At 41.8% G+C, this 20,142-nt stretch overlaps 1 protein-coding gene across 3 annotated transcripts in view; it reads right to left on the bottom strand.

The window, feature by feature from the left end:
- The window catches only part of GLIS3 (GLIS family zinc finger 3), a 526,902-nt gene that overhangs the window by 30,394 nt on the left and 476,366 nt on the right, over window positions 1-20,142 (bottom strand). For all 3 annotated transcript variants that reach the window (XR_012071988.1, XM_072959522.1, XM_072959523.1), the window contains exon 9: window positions 14,136-14,304. Coding sequence is in view for 2 of the 3 variants with exons in the window: in XM_072959522.1 (XP_072815623.1) it covers window positions 14,136-14,304 (169 nt within the window). In the remaining variant the exon portion in view is untranslated. The remainder of the gene's footprint in view (window positions 1-14,135; window positions 14,305-20,142) is intronic.

Here is a 20,142-nt window from a genome sequence, read left to right as displayed (position 1 = left end):
CTATTTTCCAACCTAGTCTTCTTAACACACACATATCCCAAATGAATATGGTCCAAATATTCTGCCCAAAAGAGAAAGCTTTTTTTTAAATCCAAAGAAGGTGAATTTAAAAATTTTGATGCCAAAATAGACAAACCATTTTGATGCTGACTATAAATTGTAGTGATTTATAATTTTTCTCCTATGGACTATCTAATTCCCCCATTATGTCAGAACAAGATGACATCACTCTAATTCATTCTGAGTTACAGCCAGAAGACAGAATGTCTGAAATTTCTAGGTCCGACTCTGTCCCCCAGCTGCTGATCCGCGGTTGACATTTCACAGATTTCATTTGACATAGTTTACCAGTCTCTTCCTTGGCTTTTAATACTTCTTTGAAACAATAGAAGATTATTATGTAAAAATGCACACAACAGACTAGAATTAAAAAAAAAATCATTGCTTACCAGAAACAGATCACACAAAAGCAAACCAGAGAACTGAGTCAACCATTTCCACTCATTTAGTAGAGGGGTTTATATAACCTTAGCATGAGCCATGGTTCAATGGTTTGCCAAAAAAAAAAAAAGAGAGAGAGAGAAGGAAACAGATTTTAAAGGGCTCATAAAAGATCTGAAAAAAAAAAACTTAGGAAGGTTTCTGCAAATATTTATCTATACACACCTTAGAAAACGTCTGATTACTTAGGGGTATTTACTTGGTTATGTGCCTTCCCTTCTGCGGCCCTACTACCACCCTCTCTTCACACTTGGCTTCCAAACCCTGCTGTGAGGAGGGCCAGAAGCAAACAGGTCATCTCTCCTGTAAATTTAGTACTTAATCTTACATTGTTTGTAGAAGAGTAGATCCCAACCGAAACACTTAAAGCTGGTGAGGTTCCTGTGCAGAAAAATTGCAAGTGGCAGGAGAAGTAGATGGATGTTGCAGAAGACAGATGGACTAAAAGTCAGGCCCACCTGGGTTTGGATTCTGGCTCCATTCCTTACTAGCTGGGTAATCCCGAATAAATTTCTTGACTTCTCTCAGCCTCGATTTCAAGTACAAAACAAAGATACTCTCGACACCTACTGGGGATCACAGAATTTGAGATAACGTATTCATTTTTTTCACTCGAGAGGTATTCATCGAGCACCAACCAAGTACTCTGGGTACACTAGGGACAGAGCAACACATAACTCACATCTCTGTTTTTGTGGAACTTATATTTTGGTGAGGGGAGGCAGGTAATGAACAAATTTAAATGAGCAAACTATGTATTGAGCTAGAAGAAATGAGCATTGCAGAGAAAAATAAAGAATGGATGGGGGAGTTGGGGGTGGACTGTAAACAATTTTAAATTGGGAACTCAGATATCAAAGTACTTTAGACAGTGAATGTCTGACACTTTTTGTATGATCCATACACGTTCATAGAATGACTGCTTTAAATAGAATGTACATTTAAGGTATCCCTGACATTAAAATATACCCAATGCTTGAGAGTTACGTAAGAGTACTATGTTAGAATATCTCTGGAATTCTAAAAATAAAAAAATCTTAGGTTTCTTTTCTCCCTTGACTATTCAGATATGGAAGAAGGCGCAAAGAAAGTGAGGCGTTTACTCATCTGGCTAACTTTCTAGCTCTAGGAGCAGTTAGCTGTGGTCTCCTGTAAGAGTCTCATTTTTTTTTTCAGTACTGGCTTTCCCAGTGAATTATCCTGAGCTCACAAATCCATACAATCATAATTCAAGTTGAAGGGCAGTGGAGCACCATCTCATCTGGATGAGATAAAGCAGGCCCAGGGACATGAAATTATTCCCCAAAGTCACAAAGCTAGTTCTCCGGACCCTACTTTATCCCAATAAGGTAAGATGCTCTCCAGTGAAGACGGAAGGCAAGGCAGAGGGATGGCGTGAGGGGGGATGGACGAGGACTCTCGTGGGTGTTTGAGGTTTTGATCCTCATTACTAGACAGCTGATGGGGATGGGGGAATCAGTAACCTATGCCTTGAAGAAACTTGACAATGTGAGTGTTTCCCAGTTTGCTCTGGTGAATGTGCTCAGTTTGAAACTGGGGTTCTCTCTGCCCAAGCCAGGCTTGTACTTTTTAGACTTTCTAGCTGGATAACTCCTTTCAGTTGCACTGTTTCCCTTGTCTATAAATCCAAAGTATTTCTATGTCAACTAACAATTGCATTTTTTCAAACAAAATTTACTAATAGACTGCATTACAAGTCAAACACATGCTATAAATATGTCTCACTTTTCTTCATTTGTACTGTATACGCAAGCAGTGCTAGCAAGCCATGTGGACTGTGTGTTTTAGCACTGCTTTGGGGGTTAACACTTTGAAAAGAGGTGTTTACATGATCAACTAGATTAAATGCTGGCTGATATGTGCTTTGGATAGTCCCCTCTACCCCTACCCCGCTGCTTCTTTCTTCCATGGGGGTTATAGTCCTCCCAAAGAAGGAAGAATGCATCCTAACAGCTTGTTTCATTGTATTCACATGAAAAATATTATTGATTTGCTGCCAGGGAGTAGAAATAATGAATAGAAACTGGTCTGTGGTGGATTTGGGGAGCTATTCTTTATTCCCCCGAAGAATTGTGGGGTATCATCTGTAGTGGTTTTAAAATTCATCTGTGAAAACTAATCAATGAAAAATGGCTTTAGCAGTTGGCTGACTGCAGAAGGGGAAAAAAGGAATCCTTTTCAAAACCTAAAAAGAAATGCACAGTTTTAAGGATTTCACATTTGATTTAACATCTAAAAAAACCCCCAATGATAATACCCCACTTTGTACAGCCAGACAGCGCTCCATTTTAGTAGACTTTAGTGGTCTTTATAACGATTTATGAATCACTTCATGAATTCCTGGCTGACTCATCTGGGTGACTATAGTATCTACTTATACTTCCCTTCTGTCTCACAAAAGAGACACTTGGACTCAGTTCAATCCAGATTTGTCCCCGAATGAATCACAGCACGTTACTGGGGGAACTGCAAATTGAATTCTGCTTCTGAGACAATCAAGACCAGCTTTTAGTAATGAAGAAACGGCCTTGGGGAAGTGTGGGTAATTGCAACACAGTCCATCTGGGCAGGACCAAAGCAGGCCAAGAGCTGTATGTCCATCTGAGGACTCTGTCCCAAACTAGTCAAAGAGCTGAATCCATCCTCTGGAAGGGCTTAGTGTTTCTTTCTCCTTGCAAGAGCCTGGGTCAATATTAACTGCAAAACATTTATCCCGTAGGACAAGACTAAGATTCAAAAATGATTGCCTGAGCTTCCACAGAGCACAACAAAATGAGGGCTGTGAAGTTGGCTATAGGTGAAATGATCACCAAGGCTTTATAAAGAAGGCACATATATATCATAATGAATGTTTGTGGGAAGGAGAAAGGATGACGTTCTGGAGGAATGTTACTCCACTTGGGTTTAGGGAGTAAACTGTAAGTCAAGAAAACAAAGTAATCAATGCCCAGGGCAAAGAAGCGTATTTTTTCCTCGCATTTATTGAAATTGGGTCCAGGGCATCACACGATTTCTCCCCTGTGAAAATGCAAAGGGAGGAGGAGAGGACATCCAGGATATGTTACAGAAATGAATTATGCAGGACACTTTTAACCAAGAGCATTTTTTTTTTTTGGAAGATCTTGACTACAGAATTGGCTGTGACTCAGTTGTTTGTCTATTTCAGAATCTGACGTGATGGGGAGAGAGGAAAGAAAAATCTAATTCTGCCAAATCCTTTTTACAAAAAAGCGTCAACCAGAAGAAAATTTATCCAGAGTGGTCTCAGACATTTGATGTCAAAAATTCTGCTGTGAAAAAAAAAAATTCTGTAATGATATCATCCTTTAGGGGCAGCTCTGAGTAGGTCACAGCAAGGGGGTTAACTCCTGGTCCTGTGCCAAAGGGAAGACTCTCTTGTTCAGCATGGTGTTAGGCACAGAATTCAGTCTGCTTTGCAATAGGAATGCATTAGATGAAAAGAGAACCTTCCGAGGAGAGTGTAATGAGAATGCTCAATGAGAAATGACAACAAAAGGCATTATTTTTGTCTAAATATGAGAAGGAGAGGTATAGGTAGATAAAAACCAGCTTCTTCCATGCCTTTCTTACGGTCTCAAACTGCAAACACAAGTCTCTTGACGACATCAGAACTTTCAGAACTAACTTCAAATGCAGTACTCCTGCCAAGTATGGCCAGGTCCCTTGAAAGCCATTGCCAAGTGAGACCTCAAAAATCAATAGAATCCATAAATTTAGAAAAAGAAACTAGCTGGGCGGTGGTCTGGTCAGTAATAACATGTGCTGTTTACCAGTGCTTTTTTTTTTTTCCTTTATCTGCAGGATGCCAGGTGATTATTGTAGTAACCAAAAAGGAATTTCCTGTATCTTCTCTTGAAGATGAGACTCAATTGGCTACAGAAATGAGTTACAAGATACAGTATATATTAAAAGAAGTCACAATTAGAGAAGGGCTCTTGGCTCTTATAGATGGAAAGAACATCAGATCCTCAGATGTTTGCTACCACTTTGTATCTCCAGCACCCCATCCAGTACTATGCAAAGATGAGTCATCAGTTTTGGCTGTTGCTGTTGAAGAAATACTCTGATGAACAGACCACATGTCCCAGAGACATGGCTCCCAACTTTGTGTCAATTCTTCTGTCCAGGTAGATGGTACCTTTGTCTAATCGGTGCAAATGGCTAGTTGAATATAGTATTTTTCCAGAAACCACAATTTCTGTTTCTAAGGAGAGACCATCTCATTCAAGAGAATGATTCCAACCATCTACTCTGAGGAAGATGATTAAAACAGAAAAAATTTTCTCCTTGCAACCAGAGAAGCAACCAAGGCTATTTCTCAGAAAAGGAGGCAAAAAGACTACTCCAGAGAAGTTTGTCTCTTGGTTTCTGCTCACTTCTATGGTCTCCTCATCACTAATGAACAAACAGTTCTTCACCTGCAAAAAGACATACAGTCTTTTAGCAGCCAGTTTCTCCAGGTGTCCCCACCTGAGAGGGGGAAAAAATGAAGTTGATTTCCACATCACACTGTCAAAACATTAAGCAGAGGCTTTCTTTGGAACAGCCTTTTCTATGTCAGAGATGAGGCACTTTGTAATACGTGGATGTCTGACTTGAAACAGAATGGCTTGTGTGCTTTTACTTTGGGAATTCTGGCTCCATATGACTTGCTGTTTCAGAGAAAGCATACAAAAAGAATACACTGAGACACTGAATACTACATGTTAGCTGGAACTCCATGTTGCTTCATGCTAATGCACTAAAGTAGAGGTTACAAGAAAAGAAAATTCGATTTTACCTTAAAAGCCTTGTTACTGTCATGACTCACTTTCCTGACTGAAAATCCAAGGGGACTAAAAAAACATCATCTCGGACTTCACATGAGGTGGATTTGTTTGGAATGTGAGAACAAAATAAAGATGGCTGATTTGGCATTCAGAGGTGAACAACTTCACTGGCACTTAAAAATTATAGTTTCTTTTACAGACATTCTAATAGATTGTTTGTGATGTGTGCTTGTAATAGTATAAAACGAAGAAACAGTGCGTTTCAAAATTAAAAATATATGGGAAAATCTTTGAACAAGTCAAGCCAGTTGTTTGGTAGAGTGACACGCATGCTCACACCAATGTCTCTTGCTCTGCCATGAAGTGACACAGAGGAGAACGGGGAGGTGGAAGAGCAACAATCACCTGCTCAGGATTATTGCTCTTTCACAGAGATGGTAAAGGAATCACAGTCATAGTCCTCACTTCCATTCACAAACATTCATTCTTTCCACACAATTTCTCAGGTGCCCCTTCCCTACCTCCAGCCAAGCACTGAGAGGGCGAGGGTGGTGAAAAAGTTACTTGTAAGCCTGACACAGTCTCTGCTCTTGGGGAGCTTCCATGCTAGTAGAATGTAAGCAAATCAGTGAACAAAAAGTGTAACTTCAGGGAGTGTTAAATCTATAAAGAAAAATTAAGGAATAGAGTGAGGTTGGAGAGGGGGTGTTTTAGACAGAGTGGTCAAAAAAGGCCTTTCTGAGGACGTAACATTTTCACAGACACCAGAAATGAAGGTACAAGTCATGTAAAGTTCTGGTGAAGGTGCCTTTCAGGTTTCAGGAACAGCAAACACAAAGGCCCTGAGGCAAGCAGAGTTGGGGTTTTCCAGGAGCAGTAAGAAAGCCACTGCGGCTGGAGCAGATACAGCAGGAGGAGCAGTGGTAAATGAATCTGACTAAGGCCAGACCACAGAGGGCCATGTAGACTACAAAAAGAGTTTGGACTTGATTCCTAGTATGGTGGGAACACAGATGTGACCAGGAAATCCTCAGTGATTCCATTTACATTCCAAAGGGCCACTGCTGTTGTGGTGTGAAGCACAGGCCACATGTGTGCTGGAAGGGTGAGAGTAGAAGGTTGCAGGTAGGCAAGATTGGATGCTGGAAAACCAGTTGGTGGCGGCTATACGTGAGAAGGGAGAGGATAGTAGTGAACAGGTTTGGAGGATTAAGGCTGATGAGGCTTAAAATGTGTTTGAAGATAGTGCTAAGGGGACTTGCAGGTTAATAGTGAGAGGGTTTGGGCAAAGGGAGGAGTGAAAGTTGACTCCTAGGCATTTGAGACTTTTAATGTAAATTGAAGATAGCCATGTAGACTTAGCTCATTATTTCCCTCCATTATCAAGAAATATACTGGGCTCTGAAAATAATGCTCATAAAACTTTTGCAGACCACACAGATATCTAAATTGCAGCTAATCAGAGAAGACTAGGGAAGATAGTTCAGCAATGCTTTTTTGTTGTTGTTGTTTTCTTTTTCTTCCAAAGGAGCAATTCACAATCATTAGGTAAGAAGAAAGTAACAAATATCCCCAATTTCTCTGTATGTGTGACTCTGAGGAGTAAATCAGGGTGGCATATTTATAAGAAGCTATTAGTAGAGAGAGTTATCTCTGTGAGAAGAAAGGTCATTCCAAAGGCCAATCAATCAATTAATATTTTCCAGCGAGGATACAGCATGGTTATGGTCATGAATCAATATTTAAGAAGTTTAAAGACTGGTGGACTCTTCTGTCCTGGAATAAACATCAAGAACTACCAGGAACTTTCCACAGATTTAAAAAAAAACTAAATAGGAAAAGGACCCAAAGCTTTTCCTGTCTGAGACCCAGTGCTCGAATCTCCATTTTCAAAGCTAGGATGTTGGAAGTTCTGCCTCTTCATGCTCACAGCATCAACATCAGGAACAAAGTTCACTGCATTCAGCAATCCTCAAGTAGATGTGTGTGGAGGGGATACATTTTGGACCCCACCTCTTTTAATTTTGAATATCTGTGGGAGTCAATCCTCTAGAAAGAAACTGACCCCTTTAATGGGATAATAAAAGTGGATAACTGTTTTCTGAATAGAAAATGTTGAAGCCCAAAAAGAAAGAATGATGCTTCTGATCACATGGTATTAGGTGAGCATCTCATCTATAGAATCTAACAGAGGACAATGTAGATACCAACACACAGGCTGGCAAAAATGGGTATCTGGGCTTATATTTATTTTTTGACTATGGCTTTTCTCAGTTAGTTCAATGGTAAAGGTTGATGAGGTTTGTTTTTTGGCCAATACTTATTTGTTTTCTTATAAGTTAGGTTATCTTTCTATATATGTGGGAAAGTGTCTGTAATACACATCAAGGAGCCTCACAGAGCAGGGCTCACTGGGTACACTGCAACTAAATTATGACACACAGCAATGTGGACACCTCTTGATAATACCCAAGCCGCCTCTGATATAGTAAGACAAGCGAGGCCAAGTTATTGATATTACAGCTCTAACTGTCAGATGTTTGTCACTTTGTCTCTAACTTGCAGGTAATTTTTTTTTTTGACACTGACTCTTCAAAATCCTCTTTATAGGTCATGACTATATAAAATAGAAGCTTGGAATTTCTAGGGGGAAAAAACTGTCTTCAAATTGTGTTAAAAAAGGAAAATAACAGCAAACTCCTTGTGTTGCCTTATCAGTCTAGGATGTTCAAAGGACAGTCTCTGTCTGCTTGAGGACCAGATAAAGCATTTGTACATTCTTCATGATTTCTCCTTATGTTGGGCACAGAATAGTTCTGAACTCTTTCTGGGTGGATAATAGGGTATGGAGCCCTTGGAATGTATGTCAGAGTCACTAGGGTACCTTTCTTGGCCAAACATACAAATCCCTGTCCTCAAGATAAAGCCCAAACTCCTTGATGCAATTCCTGAGGCTCCTCCTGTATTTATTGCTAAAGCTTCATCCCTGCTCTCTTTCCTCTTAGCTTTCGTACATACAGTATTGCCTAGCTGGGTCCTACAGACCTCCAGATTTCAGAGAGACATTTCTTCTTCTATTCCCCCCTCCCTAATTTTGGGTTAGATGCCCTTTCTGTGTGCCTCCCCAGCCTCCTATAGCACCCCTTCATAACATCATCAATTATGATCACCTATTGACCTGGTTATTCTCAGAGGACTGGATGCTTTGAGATGGCAGGCCTCCTGTCAGTCTTGTTGACCATTATATCCTCAGTGTTCAGTACACTGCCCCATGTCCAAATACCAGCTGAGTGAATAACTCATTAAATGAATGAACCCCAATGCAAGGACAGATTTTGATAAACTTTAACATTTTATACAATGCTTAGGATTGTATAATACAAGATTAAAAAGATAAAGGAGAGATTATGTGTAATGTGTGTGTGTGTGTGTGTACGGAAAAGCTGAGTAGGTGAAGATATCAGTGTCCCTGTTTGCTTAGAAAGTCCTGGAGAGGAAAGGACAGCAAAACAGCAGGCTTAGTTTTGAGCTGTTCAGATACCACAGATGCAAATAAGAGAGAACAGTTAATATCAAGCTTCTAGTACTGAAGACCACAGGAAAGCCAAGGGAACCGCAGCAATGGGTGATGGCAAGGACTCCTAGCAATGTGTGTATGTGGGCATGAAAAGGTGTTTTAGAGCAACTATGTGTTGTATTGAAGTATGCAGGTTATATGAGATGCTAGGGCCTTGAAAATCGGGGCCACCACCCTCAAAACCAATGAATTGGGGGCTAATCCTTTCTAGGAAGCTCCCACCTGGACAGTGGGAGTTGGCAATGACCTCCTGTTTCCCAGGCACTCCCCTCACTGGCCCACTTCCCTTGTCAAATCCTCCAGGCATCTACCACTGTGAAGGACAGCACAGGAACCCTGGAGGGTACCAGGAAACACTAGGTTCCTTCCCTCGGAGAACTAATAGTACAGTTAGCAAGTGGACATTTGAGAAATGGAAAATAAAGGAAACAGATAATAAGAACCCAGGGATTTAACTGGGAAGCTGCAAGAGGCAAGGAGGCTTTCTGGGTCAAGAACTAAGCCAAGCTCCAGGCTGGTAACATTTAGTCAAGAATAAAACAATGAGAGGAGATCCTTATTGTATCTTTAGGTAGGAAAAGATCCTGAATTCAGATGCAGAAACAATGAAATTAAGTCAGTGAGCAGGCTAGTTTGACTAGAGATGAAGAAATGTACAGAATAAGAGAGACATTATATAGAAAACAATTGCTATCTTTAACCCAGAAGCATCCAGGAAAGCTACAGTATGCTCGCAATACTGAATTAGAAAATGGTATCTATGAAGACCAGCCCTGGTTACTCGGAGGCATAGAAAGACTACACATATAAAGAATTCTAGCAATATCACATCTAATATGGATGTGAACTAGTAAGGCTTCCCAACACTCGATACAGAGTCAAGAAACTGACATTCCTTATGTGGTTAAGATATTCTGATTGCTTCCACAGAAACAATTGTTCCTAACATTCTTTGCTGTTGATCCCTAAACTAGACTGTATACTCCCCAAGGAGACCACATCTTTTCCTTGTTTCAGTCTTCTCTGGCTCAGAGCTAGGGCTCAGAGGAAGCCAGCCCTTTACGTGTCGCTCCACTGTGGTGAAGTCCCCTGAACTGTCACCTGTACTACACGCCTCACTGTGTTTGTGGGCTTCTTCAGAATGAAGAGAGGCAGCTGACAAGCTCTTGGACAAAATGAGTGACACAATCCAGCTGACTTATTCTTGGGATTGCAAGATTTCTCCATCTCAAAAAGGGACTCCCATTAATGTTTGTTTTCTCTGGTATAACGGAAATACTATGAAACCTAACAAATTAACATTTTCAAAGACGCTGGGTTCCTCTTATGGGAAGCCACTGTCATCAAGTACCACTGGCTTGTTCAACATGACATAGTGAAACACCACTTCCCATAATAATTTTAAATCAACATTAAGTGATGTGGTGTGGTGCTGCTTAAATCACTGAAACGATGTGTCATTCAGATAATATTTCAAAATAAAAGTGGAACCTCATCAAATTGAGAGAACTTGCATTAACTTTATTTTACAGTGGTAAGGATCAAAGAAACTGATGCTAACTGGGTAGATGTGGTGGACCTTTCTTGACTTATGACAGTGACTCAGCTGTTTTATTAACAAGTTAAAGCTACATAAATGATGAATCAATGCCCACAAAGCAGGAAAAAATGCCAGTTTCCCACTAAAAATCGCAAAGTGTGATAAACCTATTTCCGTTAAGAAAACTGCTGGAGTTTTTACTGGGGGATTTCCCAGGCAAACAGAGGCAAAGATATATAAACCCAAAGCGGAAGGTAAGCACATTTCCTCTTAGTGTTTTTATGCTGGACACTAATGCAAACACAGTGAATAATTCAGAGCTGTTTCAAGTCATCCTCCTCTCCAAACCTGATCGGAAGAGATAACATCTTCTGCGCTTGCCCCTTCCAGTTGGGCTGGCGCAGGGAAAGGGCACACATCCTGTAGGGGGAGCAGAGCAGCAGGGGAACGCCACAAAAGTGAAAACATCCACTTCATCCGGTCATAGAAAGTACCACCACCTCTCCCTTCCTCTCCATTTTCACTTTCAGGATTATTTATCAGCTACTGCAATCACTTAGCAACATCCTCTGGCTTCCAAACCTGAATCTCTCAGCCATGCCAAGGTTGTCTGTCTTCACGCCATGTAATAGGCACTCTACCTGCTTTAGTTTATCTAATCCTAATTTCCCATGAGGTGCAAACTAAGGCTCAGAAGAGTGAAGGAACACCGCATCACCCAGGTGTCATTCCTGCCAAAAATGAATGACTCTGTTTAGGAGGAAAAATCCAGACAAGTCCAAACTGTGGGACATTCTGCAAAATAAATGTCTCGAGTTCTTCAAAAACTGTCAATGTCATGAAAAGCAATAATAATAATAATAAAGAAGATAATTTTTTTAAAGCTGGAAATTTCCATTAGAGTCAAAAAGACTGAAAAAAAAAAAAAGACAGAGAAAGAACCGTGATCCTGATTAGATCCTGGATCATAAAAAGAAAGAAAAGAAAAAGAAACTCTAGCTATAAGGAACATTATTCACACAAAGGGGGAAATCTGAGTATTGACTGCATGTTAGATAATAACATTTTATTGGCATAAATTTTCTGAATGTGATAACTACACTTTGATTATGTAGGAGAAATGTCCTTCTTAGGAGATCCCTCCTGAAGTAATTAGGGTTAAAGCTCATTGATATTCACAGCAATCTCTCAGATGGTTCAGAAACAACAAACAGGCAAGAAAACAAAGGATCACTCAAGTTAGAAAGAGACACAGAGAGAAGGCGGCAAAATGCTAACAAAGGGTGAATATGGGTGTGAGGTTTATAGGTATTCACTGTGCTAGTCTTGGAGTTGTTTATATGTAACAAATGTTCAAAAGAAGAAACTGAGAAAAATAATAAAACAAAATGTTAAACACAAAACCAGAAAGCAGCAGGAGCATCTAAGGAACACACTCAAACAATTAGCAATTGGGATTTAATTGGGTATTTGTGGTGGTGTTTTTGACTCTGATAATGGCTAAAATCTTTTTCTACATGTATTCTTTTAAAGGCTATCTACAAAAAAGAAAACACATAGATTGCTCTTCTCTTGTATTCTTGTAGAGTCTTATGACTACTGATAGGAAGATGAGACAGAGGAAGAGGTCCCTATGGATAATTTCTTAACTTCACTACCTTGATTCTTGGCCCGGCAGAGTAAAATGGAATGTTGAGAAGCCCATGGATAATACCATTTAAAACTCAACTGGACACCAAATAAAATCCTAAAATGAATAAAACCCTCAACTTATCTAAATACATCTAACTGGCAAGAATGCCTGTCCTCAGTGTCTGTGAACTTAATAGATGATTATCATTTGCATGGCTTTGCTGATGAATTCTGGGGGGAAAGGCTAATAATTTGTTTACATTTAACCATGTACACAGAACTGTAGCGATAAGTCTAACATCTTTGGATCTGTGTTTCTAACTGCCTCTCAGACACATCCACAGGGATATTTTACAGCCACCTACAACCCACAACCCTACCATCCATTTATTATCAGATTTCCTACTTTCCCACCCTCCCCTCTACTCAACACCCTCTTTTCTTCTGTTAATGGCACAATTTTCCATCTTGATGTCTAGGGGTATAACTCAGGAATGAATTTTGGTCCCTCCTCTTCACTCCACATATACATTAATAACTAGTAATTTGGCCTCCTAAATAATAGACCTTGAATAAATTCTCCACCCTTACTTCAGGTCCTCATATTGCTCACAAGCACTCCTACAACAGCCTCCTTCTTTTTCCCCCTACCTCTCATCCCCGCTTCTAGTCTTAATCAGTCTACCAACTTGTCACCGGAGTTCCTTCTCTAAGATGACAATCTGATGTGTTTCTCTCCTGATAAAGGGCCTATACTGGTTTTCTACTTCCAATAGGATAAGAGGCAAAATCTTTAGCATAAAATATACAGTCCCCCATGAGCCAACCCACTCTTACCTGACTTCATCGGCCATGTCTACCTGATGATGCTACCTGAGCTACTGCACTTTCCTCCTCCATGTGTGCCCTTGCCCCTCTCATGTCTTATGTATGTTCTTCTGGTTACCCTGGGTGTTGTTCCCCATTTACCCACCTGGAAAGCCTTAGTCTTCCTACAATGCCTAGATTGTTCTGTCTTTCTTTTCACTCCCTCCCTGAGGCAAAGTTGGGTACATCCGTTTTGGGCTCCTGTGGCATCTCTGTCATGTCATTTATCCAACCAGTATTACTATACTTTATCAACTTGTCTGTCCTTGTCACTAAATCCTGTAAGGGCAGGACCAGGTTTTAATCATCTTTGCATTCTCAGCACAATGTCTGATACATAACAGGTACCCAAAAGATACTTATTCAATGAACAGATGTGTTAATAAATAAAGGACAGGCATATATTTTAAAAACATAGTTTACTGGACTTAAAAACACATTAAAAAAAAACCAACTCATAGATCAGGCTAACACCAGTGACACCACAGACTACTGGTGAAATCAAAGATTCTTGCCTATTCAACCCATTATGTTGTCCACCAAGTGCCTGTGACTCCAGGATCACACAGGGGTGCCCGCAAGAACTTTGTTCCCTGTGAATGTCTGAGAGTAATCCCCACATAGGTCAATTCAAGCCAGATGACTAGTAGAGACGAGTGGCATGCTGTCCACATCACTGCAGGACTGGACAGTCCAAAGACAGGGACAGAAGTGTCAAGATCTTAAAACTTTCTCCCAGAAACTCTCTATGAGGGTGGTACCTACCCAAAGTATTCAGTGAACAGCCCCTTCCTGGTTGTGCATGTAAGATCCTGTGCCCTTTTGTGCTGCACTCTCCAGATAACACTACTAATCTATGTGCTGAAGGCACCACCTTACATCTGGAAAGCATTTCAACCTGTAGGGACATGACCTAAAAACTGGGTCCTTGAAACAAATTGAGGAAAGATAGGAAAATTCTGATGCATTTTCCCAGCCTCCAACTTCAGTTGGCTACTGCCAGTAACTTCATTTTCTCAGTGGAAAATAAAACAGATAATGAGGCATTTGATCCACGTGCTTTGTGTATGTACTTTTAAAATGTCACCTTTGGGTAATTCAACCCCCCAATGGATTATTAATAAAATTCGGCAACTGTCAAAGCACTTCTCAGTGGAAGGAGGTTTGGCGGCGACACCTATTAGAAGACAGAGACAGATGGCCTTACCTCTCAGCTCCTGCGTCCACAGCTGCGAGTGGAGGTAACTGGGAGGAGGGGTTGTGGGGGCTCCCCTGTACGTTATGTCCCGGAGAAGGGTGACTGACAGGATGTGGGGGTGGCACGGCCCCAGCAGCTGTTCCACTTCGGCTTGAGTGATTGCCCGAGAAAATGGAAGCTGCAATCAAGGGAGAACAAGCATCAGACTGCACGCCACACGAAGAGCACGACCGTACATGCTGGAGGCTGACAGCAAGCATGTTTTAGGGGCCTGTTTGTTTTTCTCTTGGTGGTTTTCAGGGAACAGTTCTTCCCTTACTGGATAGACACAGCTTTTGTTTTCATGGTGGAGCAGTTTCCCCGCTAACACGCCTTTACTGCTGCCCGAGGAGTTCACGTTCAGCTCGCTCTAGGCTGACGTTCATGGTTGGTCCCTAAGAGCTGCTTGGCCCGGCAAGTTTCCTGTCTGGACACCGTATAATTAGTCAGTCTTGTGATGCTGTCACCTGGGCGAAGGTCTGCGTATTAGCACTTTTAGGTCACCAGGGATGAGAGTCAGGTAACGGAATATTCTGTCTGCTGACCTAGAAGGGCACAGCACAGGCCTTCTTCCTGTCCTCAGTGCTGCAGTAGGGTGCTGTGGGTCAGGCCCAGCTCCCTCCATCACTGCTAAATCAATGTAATGAGAACAGAGCTTCTGCCAATCCCCTAACCAACGCAGGAGCCCACATTCCTTTAACTTCACAGTCTAACCAACCCTGGGCATTTCCCCAGTGGTATGATGGACAGAGGTACTCAGTTTTCATCAAAAGTGAGTCCTCTCCCAACACCACAAAATATGGAAAGGGGGCCTCAAACGCAGCTCTGGGATCTTCCCCTCCACTGTCCATTATGACACAGAGAGTGAGTTACAGCCTCACTTTAGGAGGCAGCCTAGGCTTTGAGAACCGTATGTGACCTCACACTTAAATGTGTGCCCATTTAGATCAGCTAATTGGTACGATGTCACAGAAGAAACTGGGGCTTGTCACTTTCAGAGTCTATCACTACCAGAGAGGCTCTCTCGGTGTCTGGACCTACTCAGCAGACATCTCATTATGCTGTAATCATACCAGCATCATTATGCTGACTCTCTTTAACTTCCTTTTCTATACACAGCTATTCTGAGCTTTATACCCATCTTTGCTCTTTTTGAACTTACTCTACTGATATCAAAAGATAAATGGATTTTTAAAATTTTTAAAAGATCAGGTTCAGGATTAAGGAAAAAAAGCCACATAATCAAAGAGATCTGAAGGTTTAAAAGTTCAAGAAGCTGTATTTTTAGATCAGTACCACTTTCCTCCAACCTCTCCAGGATAGAATTAATACCCCAGATGACCCAGCCCCCAAAAGCTTAATCCAATGGAATAAGAGTTCAAGTACTTAAAGGAACATGTAAAGAAGCAGAATTACCATCTTCCCGCTCAAAAAGCTACTGACAGGAGTGTGATCTCATTTGAAGGGTTTATTTCTGGTAAGTCAGCACTGTGTCAGGTTAACTCTTGTCCTCAGAAGCCTGCATCCTCCACAGCCTTCCAAGTCTTGAAGAGGTGGTGAGACTAAGAAAATGCTTACCAGCTCAAAGGGGCAATGCAGAACTTCTGTTGTGTGTCAGCCTCCCGAAAAGCTGCACGTTTGCAAACTCGCTAGAGTCACCTTATGAATCACTACCCTCATTTCTGCTCAGCTCGCCCAGGCAACCACATTCTGCTTGTATTCCAAATAATAATTTTACCCACGGGAGAAGGCTGTTTGGATTGACTGTGGCAATTGTTTCAACACGGTGTTTGTCAGCATGAAGCTTGGTGTTTTATATACTATTCTAAAAACTAATGGAATAATAAGAGGTCACAGAGACACTGTGAAAACACAGCTAATTTTTTTTCTGCCTTAATGTAGAAACGTGAGCTCCCCTATTTATTTTGTCGTAGCTGCTGAATGCACTCATCACTTATTATCCCCGGAGGTATTTTTGTATGTACGTGTCATTGTTTATCGCAAGGAAAGTGCTGCCTTGCTGTTTACAACCCACAGGCAACCGGGAAACTTGGTGTGTACACTCTGTGCTCTCCTCTATGGTTTAACAGAAAGTGTAGTGCTTCCCAAAGGTCTACATTAGCTATATTAGCTATGTTTTTGCACTATCTGCTATGAAACAGAGTGGGAAATTTGGTATTGTGTGCAGCCTGCCACACACTGGTTAAGGTCCACTCCTTCATCCTATTTAATAGCCAAGACCAACCATCCATCATCCATCCATCCAGCCACCCATCTGTCCATCCTCCAACCATTATTTTTTAAATTCAATATTTATTTGGTGCCTAATACATGCTAGCCACTCTACTGTATGTGTCCCTGTCCTTGAGTAGGTTGCAGGTTTTTCAATTGGGCATATTAATTTTATGTTTGTTTTTGTCTCAGGAAGAGAGACCAAAGCTCTCTCTTTCTCAATTGAGGTGTAGCTGATTTACAATATCGTGTTAGTTTCTGGTGTATAGCAAAGTGATTCAGTTATATATATACACATTTCTTTTCATTATAGATTATTACAAGCTACTGAATACAGTTCCCTGTGCTCTACAGTAGACCTTGTTGTTTATCTGTTTTATATAGTAGTTTGTGTCTGCTAACTAGGTGGCTGCAGCTTAATGAGGGGAACAGGCCTCTATATGTCAATTATACCAAAATACTGAGACTTACTAGTATAGAGCATCAAACCCAATGCTTTAACATAATATCTTATTTGTGGCCCAAAAACGTGCCTTAAGCTCTGGCCAAATAAGACAACTGACCACACCTCAAATACGTCACGACAATTTATGCTACTGTGCTTTGGCCTGTAATGTCCTCTACCGTTCTGGACATATTTTAATACTTTGGTGGTATGTGCAGAGTTACTTGATTTCCCCTCATTCCTCTCTCAGCAGCCGATTACTCCACAAATATTAACAGAGTATGTACCATGCGGCAGACACTGAGCTAAGTCCTGGGACAGACCAGACCAGACCAGACACCAGCATCATTCATGTTTGTTTAGTAAACAAAGATGAACACAATCTAAATGCCACTGGAGCCCATCGTGGGCTCCACGACTAGAGACAGAAAGGAACATTTATGCACCAATGCCTGTTCCCCACTGGTCGAGGGCGTTACCTCACTCTCACTAACAAGTAGGCGCACGTACCAGAGTGGCCAAAGGCTCTCACAGATGCCTAACACTAGGGCATCAGAGAAGCCTGAGGGCAGAAAGCCACCCTAAGAGGTGTACAGGTACAGAGCTGAAGGCTCAGAACATGGCCTCCAGTTGTGCTGAGGTCAAGTGTTGATTGACCAACAGTCACACCCACACCTACAGCTCCTCCATCTCTGGCTACAGCCAGTGAACGGCACTGGAACAGGCAGGGAGACCCTTTGGCTGGGGGCCCCATGAGAGTAAGAAAGGGAGGGCTTTCAGGTTCACTTTAAAGTACATGGAACAGTTTCTTACACAGGGTATAAGAAATCACCTGTCGGCAAAATGAAGTCCGTGACTTGCCTCTGTTTTCCAACAAATGGAATGAGAAGTATAAGACACATTCTCTTCTGGTGTGATAACCTAGCTGAAGCTTATAATTCAGTGTTTACACAGAGTACTTGGCACACAGAGTCCAGGACAAGACGGCTGTTTGTGGATGTTGCCTGAGACCAATATAATGACCAGAGATTTAGAGGAAGTAACAACAGAGCATGGCTTTCCAACATTCACACAATCCCCATCTCACATACCCTTCATGTAAAATGGACAAGACTCTGGAGACAGGTAGGTATGGCTTCAGTAGGGTTGCCGTTGACCTCCACCAAAGAGCCACATTTCTCAGAAATTGCCACTGTGGCACAGGGCAATTTACCTCTCTTACTTACACTGACTTCTGGGAATTTCTGGCTGTCAAGGTCATACAACCAGGATTGTCATGACTTACCACAGTCTAAGAATATTCATTCATTCATTTAAGCACAATTTTCCAGCCCCTACTCTGTACCAGGGAGGCGCTGGTCTCAACATTTGAAGTCAAATACCTGAGAACTTCACACAGGCCTGCCTACCACAACACATACTTATAAATGTTCAGGCTTTGCTAAGTGATTTTTAATCTCACAAAGAAAATCTCCACGTTAGAGTGCAAGTGTAAGGTTACTCACGTTGGAAAAATTTCCCTCCATACACACTCAAAATGATTTTCCCAGCTCCACCAATGGGACATACAATGAGGCCTATCAATGACTGCATAACCAAGAGAACGTATCCCTCCAGAATCCAGGGCAATGTTAACAAAACTGTTGTGATCAAATCCAGCAGCACACACAGGCTACCCACGGGGAGAGCCTTCATTGTCTAGTGTCACCTCAGGGGTCAGTGTTGCTTTTAAGGCTGGAAGAGAGCTCTTGGGTGAGCCTCCAGAATGTGCTGATGAGTGGCAGCTGGAACAACTGATTAGGCACGGCAGAGGAACATACTGGAAATTCTTATTGCTTTTGTGATTAAGAGATGGTGGAAGTAAAAGCCTGGTCTTGAGATGAATTTGTGAGCCCTGCTTTCAGCAGAGGACCAGGAGCTGGCCTCTCTGCGGCTCGAGGCTTGCTTTCTCTCTGAGGCTTGGCTTACTGCAGTCCCCCTACCCTGCTTCCTTGTGGAGGTAGGTGGAGGTGACTCAGGCTTTTTAATTTCAACAAAGCATCATCTGTTGATCTATGTGGTCTCCAGATGCCATCTCACCATCTATTGGGACCAGGGCCTTCTAGGCTTGAGCCTTTAACTGGCTTAGGTTAATTTGGGTTAATAGGCAGCTCTCTTGCTATGTGTCAAATGAAAACAATTAATCTATATTTTTAATAAGTATGGATACGGCACCCTTGGGGATACTTCAGCGATCACATATTCACCATATGAGCAGAGGGAGGCAAAGAGTTCGTACCTTCCCAAAATGAAGACTGTTTGTCTCAGGCCCATCAACCGAGCCAGGGAAGGCTATATCATGGGCGTTATTTGGTGACTATGTTTTCATCATTTGAGAGGCAGGGAAGAAGACCTCCCATGTTAGGCTGAGGTATAATGAAAATAGTCAGTTGGATGTTCTAAATCATCTGGGCAGCTAGAATCCTGCTTCTCAAGTTTTAATTTGCAAACAAATTACTAGGGTAAAATACTGATTCTGATTCACTAGGTCTTGGAGGCAGGGCGTGCTGAGATTCTGAACTTCTATCAAAGTCCCAGGCAATGCTAAGGCTGCTGGTCAGGGGACTTGACTTTGAGCAGTAGGTGCTGGAACATATTTCAGCTGCATTTCATCTTCTTGCTTGCCCCATGCCCCAGATTCAATAGTGAACGTTTATTTAGTTCTTTGCAAACCTTTCCCCAGTTTAGTGATGAGGAATCTGAGGCCTAATTAGGTTCCTGATTAGGTTACCTGGCCTAGGTCACGTGACTGGTAAGACGTGAACCTGGAATTCAAACCCAGGAAACGGGACTGCAACCACATGCCCCTCACCAACATACTATATTGCCTGTCAAACACAGGATGGGTGCAAGATAAGGCCTCAAAGTGCTGATCTGGATCAGAATCCCTGCACACTCCATTTGTAGAGCTGCTTGGAATCACTAGGCACTCTTCCTCTGCCGCACACTACACACACAGGTACTTTCAATCACCAAAACGCTAGTTAGGGTCCAAAAAATAGATTTCCATTTCTGTTTCCACCCACCCTAAAAGCACTGAAGTGACCTCAACATGGCTGAAATCTTCCAGCTCTGAAAATTAACTCAGGCAAGAAATTAACTGAATTATTTGGTTTGGAAAACAAACAGCTGGTAGGAAATGTGCTTTTTCCAAAATAAAGATTTCAGATGCTTGTCAGGAGCACGTAGATCTATTGGTGGGAAAGAAGGAAGGCAACGAGGGAATACCCACGAGCAGTCAGATACATGCACCTGTTACCA

Source organism: Vicugna pacos, chromosome 4 (genome assembly GCF_048564905.1).
Source record: "Vicugna pacos chromosome 4, VicPac4, whole genome shotgun sequence".
Lineage (NCBI taxonomy): Eukaryota > Metazoa > Chordata > Mammalia > Artiodactyla > Camelidae > Vicugna > Vicugna pacos.
This window is presented reverse-complemented; position numbering and strand designations above follow the sequence as displayed.